At 36.6% G+C, this 15,479-nt stretch overlaps 1 protein-coding gene across 1 annotated transcript; it reads left to right on the forward strand.

Moving 5' to 3' along the window:
• The first annotated feature begins 593 nt into the window (after window positions 1-593).
• On the forward strand, window positions 594-15,084 carry LOC146163133 (uncharacterized). Its single transcript, XM_083382905.1, has 10 exons — window positions 594-605; window positions 1,732-1,925; window positions 2,050-2,499; window positions 4,694-4,926; window positions 5,036-5,170; window positions 10,490-10,567; window positions 11,932-12,023; window positions 13,061-13,253; window positions 13,534-13,674; window positions 14,921-15,084. The coding sequence occupies exons 1-10, from the start codon at window positions 594-596 to the stop codon at window positions 15,082-15,084; spliced, it is 1,692 nt and encodes a 563-aa protein (XP_083239031.1).
• Window positions 15,085-15,479: the final 395 nt, after the last annotated feature.

The raw sequence follows: 15,479 nt of genomic DNA on the forward strand, positions 1-15,479 counted from the left end.
AACACTGGTTCTTAATGTTGCATCTTCAAACAAAAATTTGTTCAATACAAAAAGTGGTAATAAAGCTAAACCTTTGAAACAATTTATTAAGCAAGGTTCTAGTTAAATATTTTACCAATTGGTTTATAAACCAGAGGAGTTTTATTCGCAAACAGCATAAAAATTTATCAGTAATCGAAAAACTGCACACATTTCGCCAATTCGTTATAACGAGAAATATTTTGTTACTAAGACGTTACTAAGGCATTCTTCACGTGCAGTCAACCGTATCATACGACTAAACCAAAATAATTGGTTTAATAAGAAAAATGATAACCTAACTATGGAGTTGCCACTCAATGTTTAAATCTTTGTTATATATTTACCTGGAGATCTTTCACGGCTTGTACATTCTTCTTTTAATAATAATTTGTTTGGCTACTGTACCTCTTGCTGGCGAAAAAAGTTTTACTGAATGCTGAATGGAAGTAAAATGAGGAAGTTCATGTATTTGTTCTACTCGATTATTGGGGTTTGTTAAAGTTATATGAAGAATGTAAGACATAAGATGATGGCTTGTGATTAGTAGATGCAAAGTTAAACAACCTTTCAAGATGGCTTACCAGGTATGTTTTGGTATTAACAGTTTGTTTTTTTACTTTAACCAGCTTAAAATCTTCGATAATCCTGTACTTTTGAATCACAAACAAATGTTAAGTTCAAGCCTTTAAAACACCTTTGTTAATCCTTTCACAACTTTTCTATAAATTAGGCCTTTAATTTTAAGATGCAACGGGACCCTAAACAAAAAGTGAGTTTGTGTGCAAATTGTGCAACATAAAGTGTTTTAATGCTGAGTATGTGGTGCACGTTATGCAGTAACATGAAAATACTTTATATTTAAACAATTTTTGGCTCTGGTCTAGAATCCACCTTATTTTACAGTAATAAAACAAAGGTATACAGCTACTGGGTTACTGCATATTGTTAGTGAAAATACACCCAATTTTTACCTTGGTCTATTCTTTGAACCTCTTCAGTATTTAACTTTTTGTATATTCGTTTTATTTGTTCTATTCAGCTCCTGCTGTTAGATCTGTTTTATGCTGTCCTGTGTATATGCATGTCTAATTAACTAAATTCATAGGTTTTATGGATGCTAATTTTTGACGGTTTCTAGGTATTGCGGCAATTTTATTTGTATTTACTTCCTAATATGACTTTAAGCTTTATTTATTTCGACCTCTGTTGTTCACAGGGTGCAACCAACCCAATTATCTATGCTGCCATCTAGCAGCAACTGTACTTTACAAAATGGTCTTAAATCTTTGTCATTTGTCTCACCATGCCAAAATGATTCGGTTCGCAAAAAATACAAAATTCGGTTCGCAAAAAATACAAATTCTCGAACTCATATTGCCCCTCGATGTGTTTTGTAAATTTAACTATTGTTAATGATTTTCACTTGAGAAGGTATGGCATATCTCAACAAGATCTCGCAGGTACACGGCCGAAAAATAGAGGGTTGTCAACACATGTCACAAAAAAATTTAGGAACCACTGGCTTAATTTATCCATTGCATAGACTTTAATAAAAAAATGATTATTAATTATAATTTTTTTATAAATAAGGGTATTCAAGAGCCATGGTTGGTAGGCAAACTCAACCTTAATAGGGCTTTGTCTCTTTTAAGTATTTGATTGGAATCATTAATGATTATGAAACTACCATGGCAACATTTGTATTTACAGAACCTGTCATTCTCTTCCAAACTTGAAATATTTGACCCAAGTGAGTGTTTAACCAGCAAAGATGAAACTCACTACATTGGCTGCGGAGGTTTTGCTCATGTTCGAATTTGTGAACATCCAAAGCTCGGAAAAGTTGTGGCAAAGTGTTTCGCAATCACAGGAACAAAAGACGTTATAAACAAACGCCTCAATGAGTAAGACTGTGGTTTAATATCAACATTTATTGCTTTTGTTGTTAATTTTTTCATCACTTTATTTGTTGATTTTTTGCTACTGAAACCCCTAAATGTCAAAATCATTTTGTTTTTTTTCCTTTAGCGTTAAAAGAGAAGCAGATGTGTTGATTCGAATGACTCATCATCATATTGTAAAAATATATGGCATCACAAACTGGAGTAGTAACATAGTTGCCATTATCCTGGAGTATATTGAGTGTGGAAATCTTGATGGTTTACTCCAATCAAGTGAGGATATAAGTTGGGATCAACGACGCCTAATTGCCTCCCAAATTAACTCAGCTCTTAGATACCTTCACAACCACCCAGATGGTAAAATTTTTTACCATGGAGATATCAAGCCAGTTAATGTGCTTCTTGACAAGCGCTTAAATGTAAAATTGGCGGACTTTGGTTCTGTAAATGTGGTCACAGCTAGTGGGTGGGACTCTACAACTTTAGATGTAGCGGCAACAACACAACATACCTTGAGCTATTCAGCCCCTGAAGTGATAAAAGGTGGAAACATTGGACCTCCTGCTGATATATACAGGTGGGCAGGTTATTAAGTGTGTGTAAGTCACAGTAGGAGGAGACTTGAGTATGTTACATACAGGGGCGTAGCATGGGGGGTATTTAGGAGTCTTGACACCCCCCCCTTTGAAATCTCAGTAAACAATTATCACAAAACTAAAACCGTGATTGCTGCAATGTTACATCGATAACATTTTTTTACATCGGAAACATTGCAATTGGCATTGAAAACACGTTGGTCGTCGGTGCTTATCGCCGATAACGCCTAATCACGCTCATTATCGTTGTTTCATTTAGCAGTGGCCTGTCACCGACTCAAGTATTCTCAAGCAGGCCTGTTACCGAATATATATTTTATTGATAAAATGAACCGTCTTCTCAACCACGTAGAGAAAACAGGCGTGTAAGCTACAGCAAACGTCTTCACCTCAGGTCGCTCTAGTTTGAATGTTTTTATTAGCCTAAATCTCGAAAAGGAGCGCTTGACCGTCACATTTTGAAACTTCGATTAAAACGTCGACGAACTATTTCCCGATAAACTGATAAAAAATTTGCTGACAACGAAGTGCAACATTTGGTGATTGATACGTCACAGAGGCTGTTCTTACACCGAAATTCCATAGCGTTTCGCGCGCAATTAAAATCACTTGACAATCGGACTTGAATACGAGGTGTTGCAAATTTTCTATCGTAAGCTCATAGTAACTAATCGCCGTTTTTAGCGTCTAGAATACACGAAACGTAATTTTTTTTCGGGCCCCGCACGTACCTCTAGGGGTGTTTATAACACATCTCCCCAGACCCCCTAGGTGATTTAGGTTAATGATCATGTTGCACAGTGGCGTATCCAGGGGGCCGGGGTTGCTGCCCCCCTTTTTGTGAGTAATATTATTGTTTGTTGTTCGTTTTGGTCAGGGTTAAGCAAACTGTCCGAAGCGTCTATGTTTTGAATCACGCGTCTTAAGCTAATGCGTAACCAAAATCTAACGCAAAACTTTGTTTTTGTCTTTTTTGGTCGACCGTAAAACGCAGTATATTTTTTCTCTTTTGTTATTTGTTTAGGTTGGCTGATTATATTATCAAGTGTAAATTCGACAATTAACAACGCTAAGACAAACCGTCTTTCCTTTTTATTGCTAAAACGTCAAAGGCGCAGTTAATGTTCCTCGCTGTTCGCAGTCTGCTTTAAATATTCGATATTAGTTAACAACGGATGTTTTTTTAAACAGATTGTTAAAAGGTGGTATAATGATGACTGTCGTCGTGCGCATTTCAAAGTCCCCCGTTTTTAAGTTACGTTAGTTAACAAAATTATTCTCTATAAGCATATTCTAAGTCTAAGACCACGTGTTTAGTGTGCAGTTGACACAACTTATTTCCCCTCAACCGCAGCTGGTATTTTAACTGACTTGGCACACAGCTTGGCGCAGATGTTGTGCTAATTGTGACATAATAACACCCGGGGAAAAACGATCTTTTTTTAGTAATGCACGTGGCGAAAGGCGTGCCTGTAATTTAACGCTAGTCCCGTACATAGAACTTAGGAAACCGCGCTGTTGATAGTTTAGGATTCTTCCAAAATCAATCACACATATTTCACGGTCTTGGTTTAGTTTTCGCCTGGCAGGAGTGTCGACGACGCACGTGCTTGCATTTGCTGGACGTTAGTTGTTTCTGATTAGAATGTTTTATGACGTCATTACAATCACTATTTTATGACGTTACACCCGTCACTGTTTTATGACGTCATTACTCATTAACGTCAGACCGAAAATAGGGGAATTCCCTAGGTTGGAAATTCGGAACACCCCACTTTGAAACGGTCACGCTACGCGCTTGGTTACATATAAACAACAGTCCAAACGTGGACATTCTTGGTGGCACTATCATTTAAAACAAGCAGTTTCCGGTACTTTCAATCTGACAAATTATTATTGCGTACCATTAAATATTTACAAGGCTGCAAAATAGTGGAATACAAATTATACAGTGTATGTGTATCCTACACCGAATAGTGAATAATACATATTTATATAAAAAATCAACATGCAAGATTTTTATTTTAACGAACTATTCTATATACCCGGTTAAAACATAATTGCATTTTCCTACATGGCTTGTTTCTGATTTATTTCTTGCAATTACATTATAAATTTGTTTAAAAATAACCATATTAGGAAATGTTGTAACCCCATTCCTATTGTTATTGGCAGTTTGGGCATGATCTTGTATGAATTGACGACCAGAACAAAAGTGTATTCGGGAACCCGGCCGCCAATCATTGGTGCTAAAATTTTAGGCGGCATCAAACCAGATCTTGACAAAGTAGAAGAGGTTGAAGCCTCTTTGACAAACGACAGAGATCGAAACATCGTCTCTCTTATGATTGAACTGATGCAGAAATGCTGGGGTGGAAACCCAACAAAAAGACCAACTGCCATAGAAGGTATTTTGCAATCTGTATAGCAACATTCGGTAACTATATCATGCTTTCTGTATTAAAAATTTAGTTGGAAAAACTTTGGAAACTGTAAATCAAAATGATTCTCGATTAGAGAGAGAAAAAAGGGCAATTTCCAAGAAGTTAAGACGACCTCACCAAACAGCTGAACAACTGACAAGTCTGTCAAGTTTCCTTCCACCATTTAGGGAAGCCCCAAATTCCCCCACAGTAGCAATGGAAGGGAAACGTAAGTTTTGAGCTATTTATCTATTTCAGTGTCGAGCAAATTGTTTAATGTAAGAGCCATTGCAAGAAAATGCAAACAACAGTGGGCCGCAAAATCACCAGAATCAATACTTGTATGTAATGTTTTATCACATTGGCATCAGCGTTTTCTAATTTAGTTTGTCGCAAATATTAGCTAAACTAAAGCCGTATGTGAGTTCTTATTTCGGGTTTTAGGTTAATTTAATAATAAAATAAATATCTGGACAATCACAACATTTAATCCAGCCTACATTTTATTAAATATTACCGCACCTTAGACAATGATTACGAATTAAACAAAGTAATGTATAATCTAAACTAAAAACATAGCATCAAACCGAGATAGCTTACCAGAATCAACTGAACTACGGACAGACATTACATATAATATATACACACAATCTAACCGCTTCTCCATGTAATCTTACACAAAAATCAACGCTCTCTTAAGAGCGTCAGTTAATAACGGTCTTTCCAAGCGTCATGCGAGAAATACCTCCACGCGTCCATAGATTGAAAGGGCAACTAAACATTTACACAAGAAATGGGTCGCATTACTCACCTTAATTACCAGCGCCCCCACAACGGACTGTTCACAAATTACAGGTTAAATGTCAGAGGGAAACGCAGTGACCGTACTTAACGAAAATTCGTGACCACACGCAAATCATTACTTTATAAAATAATACATTATGCAACCAATAAAACATTTAACTATGCGAAAGCTAGAACGCGCTGGTCTAAGATCCTATTTATCTATTAGGAACATTAATGATAATAAGAACTCGGAGAATTGGCTTAGCCTCATAAAAATGTGTTTGCCTCGTGGATAGACCATTACTATAAAAAATAAATGTGGAAATTCGCATGAAACCAAAAAGTTATGTTACGAATTCGTCAGAGCGCTAATAAATATGAAAATATATTTTCGACTCGCATAACAGTTTTACTTATGCCTAAACGTCGCACTATACGTAGCGCTACACGTTCGGAAAATATAAATTTCATAACATATTCGATGTGTATTATTCGCTGTGATGGAACAACGTGTAACGTACATTGTAAAACAGAAAAGGTGATAATTGTCCCTTGACAATTGACCACTGATTGTGACTGAAAGGGTTTAACTAAATGCTTTCTCGACTGGCGTGGTATAAAAGTTTGCTGAAGCCGCATGTTCAGTCATTTGTTTAAACAGATTGGGATGCAAACAAAGTGCAGCGTTGTATTGTTTCTGTAATGGTACGACAAAATACTCGACTATAGCACACAACACTTGGCTAAGCGTGTCATACAACTTTTAAATAACGAAAACCCGTGACATTTGTCGGTCCTGAATTATGAACAAACGTAACCGCGTGTTATTGCTGATGAATTAAAAAAAAAGGCAAATTAATTTAAAAAGGCAATTTAATATGTATGTTACAAAAAAGTAATGTTACGGATAGCGCAATATTCTGGTTAGAGTGCTAAATAGTGCGTAAAGTGGTTAAACATTTTAATTTTCCTAATCGTTGCACTAGGTGGAGCTACACGTTCGGTAAAATAAATGTCATATTATGTGTTTTTTAGTAGCTTATAATATAAAAACATCAATGGCACTGGCAGTTCGTCGACCTATGCTTTTGGCCGCTGATTGGCTGCGAAATGAAAAATATTTCCCACAATACCAGTAAAACCTTATAAGTAAACGGCCTGTGTGAAAGCAGCAATTAATCGATTGGCATCATTTAAGGGAAATATGTAATCCCGGTGCCAAATCGTTCTCGGGTGGCCATCAAGTTGTTCCCTGTTATAATGTTTACCAATAACGTGTCATTGTGCTCATATCTCGCTTTATAACCGATGATTTAAAAAATAGTTGTGACAATGTCACATGTAACCGAAAGGTAATGTTCTGTATTGTGTCTAAAATAGGTCGTCGAAATGCACATTTAAAATAAAACCTTTCAAGAATACAGCTAGTAGTGGCAACACTATTAATAATTAGCGAAGGTGATGGTCGGTCCTAACAAGTAACAAATACGTATTTCCGGCGCCACATCTTTCTGGGATGGTTTAGTAAATAGGCGCTAACCTAACCGGCTTATACCTAACGTAATGCAGTTGCAGAATGTTTGCAGCTCTCTGATTAAGTTTAGCACTTATCTTTTAAACATAATTGTGTCACTAATTGTTGTGTTTCATGTTAAGCTTCGTCTAAGAGTGATGACGTCAAACATCAAAGCACTTCAAAAGGAAATGTTTGGAGATCAGAACCACAGAGTCAAGGTAGTTTGCTTGCATGCATGTTTCTTACATTCAATTTGCTATCAGCGTTATTTAATGATTAGGGTTTGTGAGCATATTACTAACATGAGTTTGTTGTATCGGTATTTGTCCAATGATAGGGTAGTACGGTGCCGATCAGATGTTAAATGAATTTCAGCATTCCATCCGTGGTTATTTCACTTCAACACAGGAAAATGTGATTTTAAAACGCTATTTTTGTCAGTGTTAAATAAAAATTTGCCATGTTTTTAATATTTAAGTAAACCGTGATTTATGAGAGAAATCCTGGGTAAGTTGGAGAAATGGATTGTGGCAACTTTTAACAAATTTTGATTGTTTAACCACAACAAGATAAGTTGTTGCATTTTTGCAACTATTTTAATCAAAATAGGTAATAAAAGATAAAAATTGTCATTCAAAACTTGTACTTTCATCCTTGAAAACTGGTCGGTCATAACTCATGACTGCCGGGTTTTATGCTTCGCTTAAATAGGGACGTATCCAGAAGTCCAAAAAGGGGGTCCATAATTTTCAGTTTAGGGAATTCCGTACTTTCCGTCTAACGTTAATAAATAATGTTTACATAAATAGGGTAAAATAACAGAAACACCCAATTGCAGCCAGCAAAGCGAACCTTAGACGAAAAGCGAACGCGTGCGTCGTCAACACTCCTGCCAGGCGCCAGCTGCAAAACCGCTTGTTATGCAACAGTTAACTTAAGGCGAGAAACTAAACCAAGACCGTGACATTTCCCGGGTGTTACTATGCCACAATTAGCAATAGGTTGGGTCAATTGAACACTAAACACTTGGTCTTAGAATATGCTTATAGAGAATAGTTTTGCGGTAACTATCATTATATAAAAATGGCGACTTTAAAACGCGCACGAAAGTCACAGTTATACCGCGTTTTAAGAGAATCTTCAGTTAAAAAACTCAACGTTTTTTTGTTGTAATAATAATAATGCGTGGTCATAATAATAATGCGACATCTATCTAAATTTTGCATGGTTAGGGCTGAACATAAAAAAATTCATTATGATGTGGGCTCCTTATCACTATTGCATATTACGTCCGTTAAAGTTTGCTAGCCTCATAAAAGTGTGTTTGCCTCGTGGATAGACAATGACTATAAAAGATGAACGTGACAATTCGCATGAAACCAAAAAGTGATGTTACGGATTCGCCAGAGGGCTAATAAATATGTAAATATGTTTGAAAATCGCATAACAGTTTTACTTATGCCTAAACGTTGCACTATACCAGAGGTCGGCAACCTTTTTCTAGTCGCGGGCCAAAACCAAACTCAGAAAGGTCTCCGCGGGCCGCACAAAATGACAACTAAGAATTGTGTTATCTTCATGTTACAACAACTGTGAATCAGCCGGGCCTCGGATCGTTTTTGCCCTTAAAATGTGTTTAATTACGTTTACGGAGGCAGTAAAGTGTTGGCGCGAAGCGCCAAAAAAAGCGTTGGTTTGGTTTAAAGTTCGCGTTCACACGTCGTCATCCATACTATTAATAAAAGTCTAATAAAAATAACATTTAAAGTTAATCTAGGTCGGTGTTTGTTAGTTTTGAAGTCAAGACCCACCTGGCGAGCGAAGCGATCGCGTTTTTTTTAGGGCATTCTGGCATTTCTTTTAAATTTCTTGCAAGTTTTTATTACATTGCCGAAATACAAAAATGGTAAAAAAATATATCTCCAACATTTTGAATACGTTTTCCGTGACGCACTTAGCGGCCTTCCACGGCGCAACGGTAAAAAAGCGTTGATCTTGTTGAAAACACAGCAGCAAAACGTAAACAAACCGTAAGTCGAAAAATTTTTGCACTTATACGTAGTTAAAATAGTCAAAAAGTATGTGCAATCGACTCGTGTCTAATTTGTCAAAGAGGTGGCGGGCCGGATGAATTACATCGGCGGTTGTTGATCACCATCGCATATTATAGTGCACCATTTCCGTGGAAGTGTAAATGAATGTGTAATTTAAATTGTAACCAAGGTAATGTTCCGTTGTGTAAGAAATGGGTTGATAAATACTTACTAACAAGTAAAGTAGGATGCGGCTCTACATATTAGCAAAGGCGCTGTGTCCGTAACAAATGCGTATTTCCCGGCCAAACATTTCTCGAGTATAGGTTGAACATAAATGTAAGATTCCATCAAGCTGTGGCCTCTTTATAACTATTAGGTATTATGTCGTACCATGCGTCATTTTGCTAAAGCACGTGTTATTGCTGATGATTTAAAAAGGCAATTTAATATGTTACAAAATAATAATGTTACGGATAGCGCAATATCCTGGTTAGAGTGCTAAATAGTGCGTAAAGTGGTAAAACATTATAATTTACACGTTCGGTAAAAGAAATTTAATATTATGTTTTTTTTTGGTAGCTTATAATAGTAAAACAGCAATGGCACTGGCAGTTGGTCGTCCCTATGCTTTTAGCCGCTGATTGTGTGTGAAATTAAAAATATTTCCCACAATACCAGTAAAACCCTATATGGAAACGGCCTGTGTGAAAGCAGCAATTAAACGTTGGCATCATTTAAGGGAAATATGTAATCCCGGTGCCAAATCGTTCTAGGGTGGCCATCAAGTTGTTCCCTGTTAATCACCATTACATATTGTGTTGTCCCATAACGTGTCAGTATGCTTATATCTCGCTTTATAACCGTTGTTTAAAAACTTACTTGTGTTAATTTAGCATGTAACCGAAAGTTAATGTTCAGAATTGTGTCTATAATAGGTTGTCGAAATACACATTTAAAATAAAACTTTTCAAGGATACAGCCAGTGTTGTAGTGGCAACACCATTAATATTTAGCGAAAGCCATGGTCGGCCCTAACAAATACGTATTTCAGGCGCCACATCTTTCTCGGGATGGTTTAGTAAATAGGCGCTAACATAACCGGCTCCAACGTAACGTAATGCAGTTGCAGAATGTTTGCAGCTCTCTGGTTAAGTTTATCATTTTTGTTTTAAACATAATTGTGTCACTAATTGTTGTGTTTCATGTTAAGCTTCGTCTAAGAGTGATGACGTCAAACATCAAAGCACTTCAAAAGGAAATGTTTGGAGATCAAAACCACGAAGACGAGGTAATTTGCTTTCGTGGATTTTTTCTTACATCCAATTTGCTATCAGCGTTATTTAATAATTAGGGTTTGCGAGCATATCACCAACATGAGTTTGTTGAAGTGAAATGTGGCAACTTTTAACAAATTTGTGATTGTTTAGCTGTTTTAACCACAACAAGCTAAGTTGTTGATTTTTTGCAACTATTTTAACCAAAATAGGTAATAAAAGATAAAAATTGTCACTCATAATTGGTACTTTTATCGTTGAAAACTGGTCGCTCATAACGCTTGAGTGCCGGGTTTTATGATTCGCTTACCCTACTTTCCGTCTGACGGTAATGAATAATGATGTCATAAATAGGGTAAAATAATCAGAAACACCCAATTGCAACCAACAAAGCGAACCTTAGACGCAAAGCGAACACGTGCGTCGTCAACACTCCTGCCAGGCGCCAGCTGCGAAACTGATTGATGTGTGTGCAATCGTTAACTTCAAAAAAACTAAAAAACAAAAAAACGCCAAAAACTAAAACAAGACCCTAAAATATAAGTGATTGATTTTGGTAGAATCATGCTTCGACTATCAGCAGCGCAAAAAATGTACGGGACTGCGCTAAATTACAATCACACCTTTCGCCACCTGCAATACTAAGCAAAAAATGCTTTTTCCGTGTGTTATTATGCCACAATTAGCGCTAGATCTGCGCCGAGCTGTGTGTCAAGTCAGCTAAAATACAAGCTGCGCTTGAGAGAAAATAAGTTGTGTCAACTGCACACTAAATATGTGGTCTTAGAATATGCTTATATAGAGATTAATTCTGCGGTAACTACCATTACATAAAAATAGCGGCGACTTTAAAACGACAGTCACAGTTATACCACGTTTTAAGAGAATCTTCAGTTAAAAACTCAACGTTGTTACTCAACATCGGATATTAGCGCAGACAGCGAACAGCGAAAAAATTAGCTACGCCTAACTTGATGATTTTTAGCGAGAAAAAAAGAAAGACTTAGCGTTGTAAATTTTCGAATGCACACTTGCTAACCAGCCACCCAAAACGAATAAGAAAAGAGAAAAAATATCCTGCGTTTACGGTCGACCCTTGTACAAACAAAAGACAAAAAACGGCGTTTGGCGTTTGATTTTGGTTTCACTTTAGCTTAAGTCGTGCGACCGAATGACATCAAAAACATTGCCGCTTCGTACAGTGGGTTGAGCCCTGACAAAATGATAATATCACTTACAAAAAGGGAGGTCCGATAATTTTGTAGTTGCGCATGTCCATTTTAAGTAAAATTTCAAATTTGTTCAAATTCACTAATATCAGGGATCTCAACCAATCAGATCGCTCCAAACCAAGTTTCAAACCCGATGTTGTTTTCAGATCCAAAGCAATTTATCCAGATCGGAGGTCACGGGTCAGAACGAGACTGCAGGAAGTGTGACGTCACCAATAATGACATCACAAGAATGCCGGTAACTTCTTTGTATGTTATATGCTGAAACGACAACCTCTATAGAAGTGGTCTTCAACCTTTTTAAGAAGGGGCCCCAATTTGAATAAAATGAAATCAAAATTTACGTTGCGACCCCATTTTGTGTCAGATACAGATACAAATAATTCAATTATCGCTGATACAAAGTAACTCAAGCAAATATGCGTAAATTATACACAATTCCAGAGAACTGTGGCTGCACATGTGCACAAAAAATGATTGCGGTTAGGACGTTTTAGTTAACATTTAAATTTGAGTTTAACAAACGAACGATCACAAAATTTCAATTGGTTTGAAATTGCATTCAGTGCGATAAATGTTTTTGCCACTAGTTTTTTGCAAACGCGGCTCCACTTTGCATAAGCATCCCCATATGTCATGTTTACTTCCAAGCGATTCAATGTTACGTTTTTAATATTATGCTAATTACGCTAAATCCAGCCCCACAAAGCCATTTAGGTAAACACGGAATAATTGCTTCAATAATATAATTAAAATTAGATGGAGTGGGGTACGTGGTGGATTGCATCAAATTGTATAAGCAGCTCTTAAGAGACTAAAATAGTGTGTGACGTAATCGTAAAGAAAACGAAATACATCAATCGTACTAAAACAGTAGGAATATAATGAGTTTGGCGACCCCACAAAATTTCTAGGCGACCCACCGGTTGGAGACCACTGCTCTGTAGTGAGTGGCACAAGGTGAGTTACTTAAGGTTATTAGTCTCGTTAATAAAGGTGAAACCACTGTAATGATCGATTGTAAACACACTCAAAAAGTCATAACAGGCAAATACAAAAAGTTTTAACACTATAACCAAACATAAAGGTTTTTAACACTATAACCAAACATAAAAATAAATTGATTATTATTTTTTAATGTGAAACCAAATCGTTGTCTTTCACTTTAAAAGTTCATAGAAAGTTTGTTTATATCGGTTAAAGGTCAAGCTTTTACAAATAGCTCGGTTGTCGAGACACAAGCATTATTGTAAATGTTGAAACGATTTCGAGCAGAAACTGAACGAGGGGAGGATTGCATCAACTTTGGTGAAGGTTGGGGATAGCGCTTTTACATGCGGTGGGTGGGGTCGTGGTCTCAAACTAATCGCAAGTTGTGAAGTGCTCAACGTTATCACTGGAGATAGTTGGGAGTTCGTGGCTCCAATGCCCGAAGGTCGATGTTGGGCCGCATCTGCTGTTATCAACGGTGAGACATCGTTTGTACTAACTAAACTTTGTAAATTTATGGGTTTAATGCAAACATACGGAGATTATGCGAATTCATGTGTGGCAATATTTAAACCGTGTACGTCCGATATAAATGCAACAACATATCGCCACCCCTTTATATAAGGTTAAACACACCAGTATTATAACGTCACAATACAAACGAATGACGCCAATTTAAGTCACTGATTTGATTAATGTCGAACTTAAAGTTAACTGAATGAGTTTTGTTGTGATCAAAACCACCGCTTGCTTCTCAGGTTCAATCCTCGTCTCTGGTGGTTGGGTTGGGTTCGATTTTCAATCCACGTGCTTGCTGTATGACGTCACAAGAAACTCGTGGTCCAAGTCACGTGACATGAAAACTGTGAGGACAAATCATGCAATGGCGGCTTTGGATGGTGAGATGACTGTTGCGTCATAATGTAACTTATTCTAAGCGAGTAACCGGTTAATATTAAATGCAGGTTTAAGTCGGTTCTTGAGGTAATGTCTGCAGTTCAAATATAAATGTTAACGATTTAACGAACTTAGTGTGGTGTGAATTTTGTAATATAATTATTGTGTTTAATTCATTATTATCCCAGGTTCATAGTTTGGAATGCAGACCACCTTAAAGAAACATATAAACAAACTTGGTCTTGACAAAAACAACAACCCAGTTTTGTGGCACTGAAATCCGCTGCTGGCAACTCGTATGTTATATATCTTGGGCCTGGGGCAGCTTGTGTTTTGTGAATAATTAACAAAGAAGTTGTTTGCTAAAAGTAAATATTTTACATTAAAGCCAGTTACATGGCAATTGTATTCGCCGTTATCCAAAGCATCGTTTTTTTCTGGAAAGCGCCAAAGCAAAAGAGATGAAAACAATATATGCGCTTTGCAAACATTAATCTTGACAGCTGGTTAACTTGCGTATTACAAACAACTAAATAAACAGTACAAGGTATGTGGGGCAATATGAAAAACAGACATCAGCTAACACCTAAACATTTAGAAACACTTGTTTAAACAATATGGAAATGGTTTGGGAATGCCAAGTCACAAAACTAAAGGTGATACAGCAAAATTACCCATTTTAAATAACAAATTTATCTCAGAAAAGCTTTAATCTTCGGTACACTACTTGTTTCCAAGACATGATTAAAATTCGGTATTTAGCGAATATTAGAAAACAGAATTCCTTTATTACTAAGTGTAATGCCAATTAGAGGTTGAGAACCACTGTGCTAGACCTTTTCGTTTCATACTATCTATATAATTTTTTTCGCTGAACGTATTTCACCAATGGGTTGTTGGAAAGCTTGTTGTTCTTTTTAGTTTGGTAACGGTAAAATTAATATAAGGCCATCTTGAGTCTTGTTAAAACCATGGATGCGGAGTTGGTTAAAAACAACCAGAGTCTGATTACTGTTAAAGTTTACCACCTTAAAGTCGGCAGTGGACTTATATCAGGTTAAACGGGATTCATGCACATCGAAGGTTATTGTTTGCAGTTTATCTAACTGCAAATGAACTACCAACATAAGACGTCCATTTGTAGTCGTGTCACAAACTCTGTCAAAACGTGACGTCATTATTTGTCTTTTAACTCCTTACATTTCTTATTATGTCATAACGCAGCATTGTTGCTTGTTTCACTTCCAGATGTTGTCTATTCCATTGGAGGAAAAAATAACAACTCATTCTTCAAATCATGTGAGAAATACCAGGACGATCGCTGGTTGGAAGTTCCATCAATGAACAATGCAAGGACCTCATTAGCAGCTGTTGCATTCGATGGATGCATTTACGCAATCGGGGGTAAGTAATGTGTACGCAATAAGAACTAAAAAGCAACAATACCTAAAGCAGAAAAGTCTATAATACCATAGTAATAAAACCAAAAGTCATAACAGAGCCATATACGCAGTAATATCCACGACAGAATAGGACATAAACTTGCCGGATTGAGTTCTAAATTCATCGGAATAATTTGGTTTGTTCCGAACTCAGTTTTATTCCGACCTTGCTGTAGTTTTTATTTCGAGCTTATGAGTCATTTGTAGCATGTTAATGAGATCTCTACAAAATCAATTTGTTAGTATTAGAGAAATAATATTAATGTCTATATATGGTGATGATATTTTTACTTGTGCTCATCAAAAGGAAACATTTGTTGTCATTTGTTTATTTTTCTGAGGCTACATACACTTATTTTAGATAT

This window comes from Ascidiella aspersa, chromosome 2 (assembly GCF_963924565.1).
Source record: "Ascidiella aspersa chromosome 2, kaAscAspe10.2, whole genome shotgun sequence".
Classification (NCBI taxonomy): Eukaryota; Metazoa; Chordata; class Ascidiacea; order Phlebobranchia; family Ascidiidae; genus Ascidiella; species Ascidiella aspersa.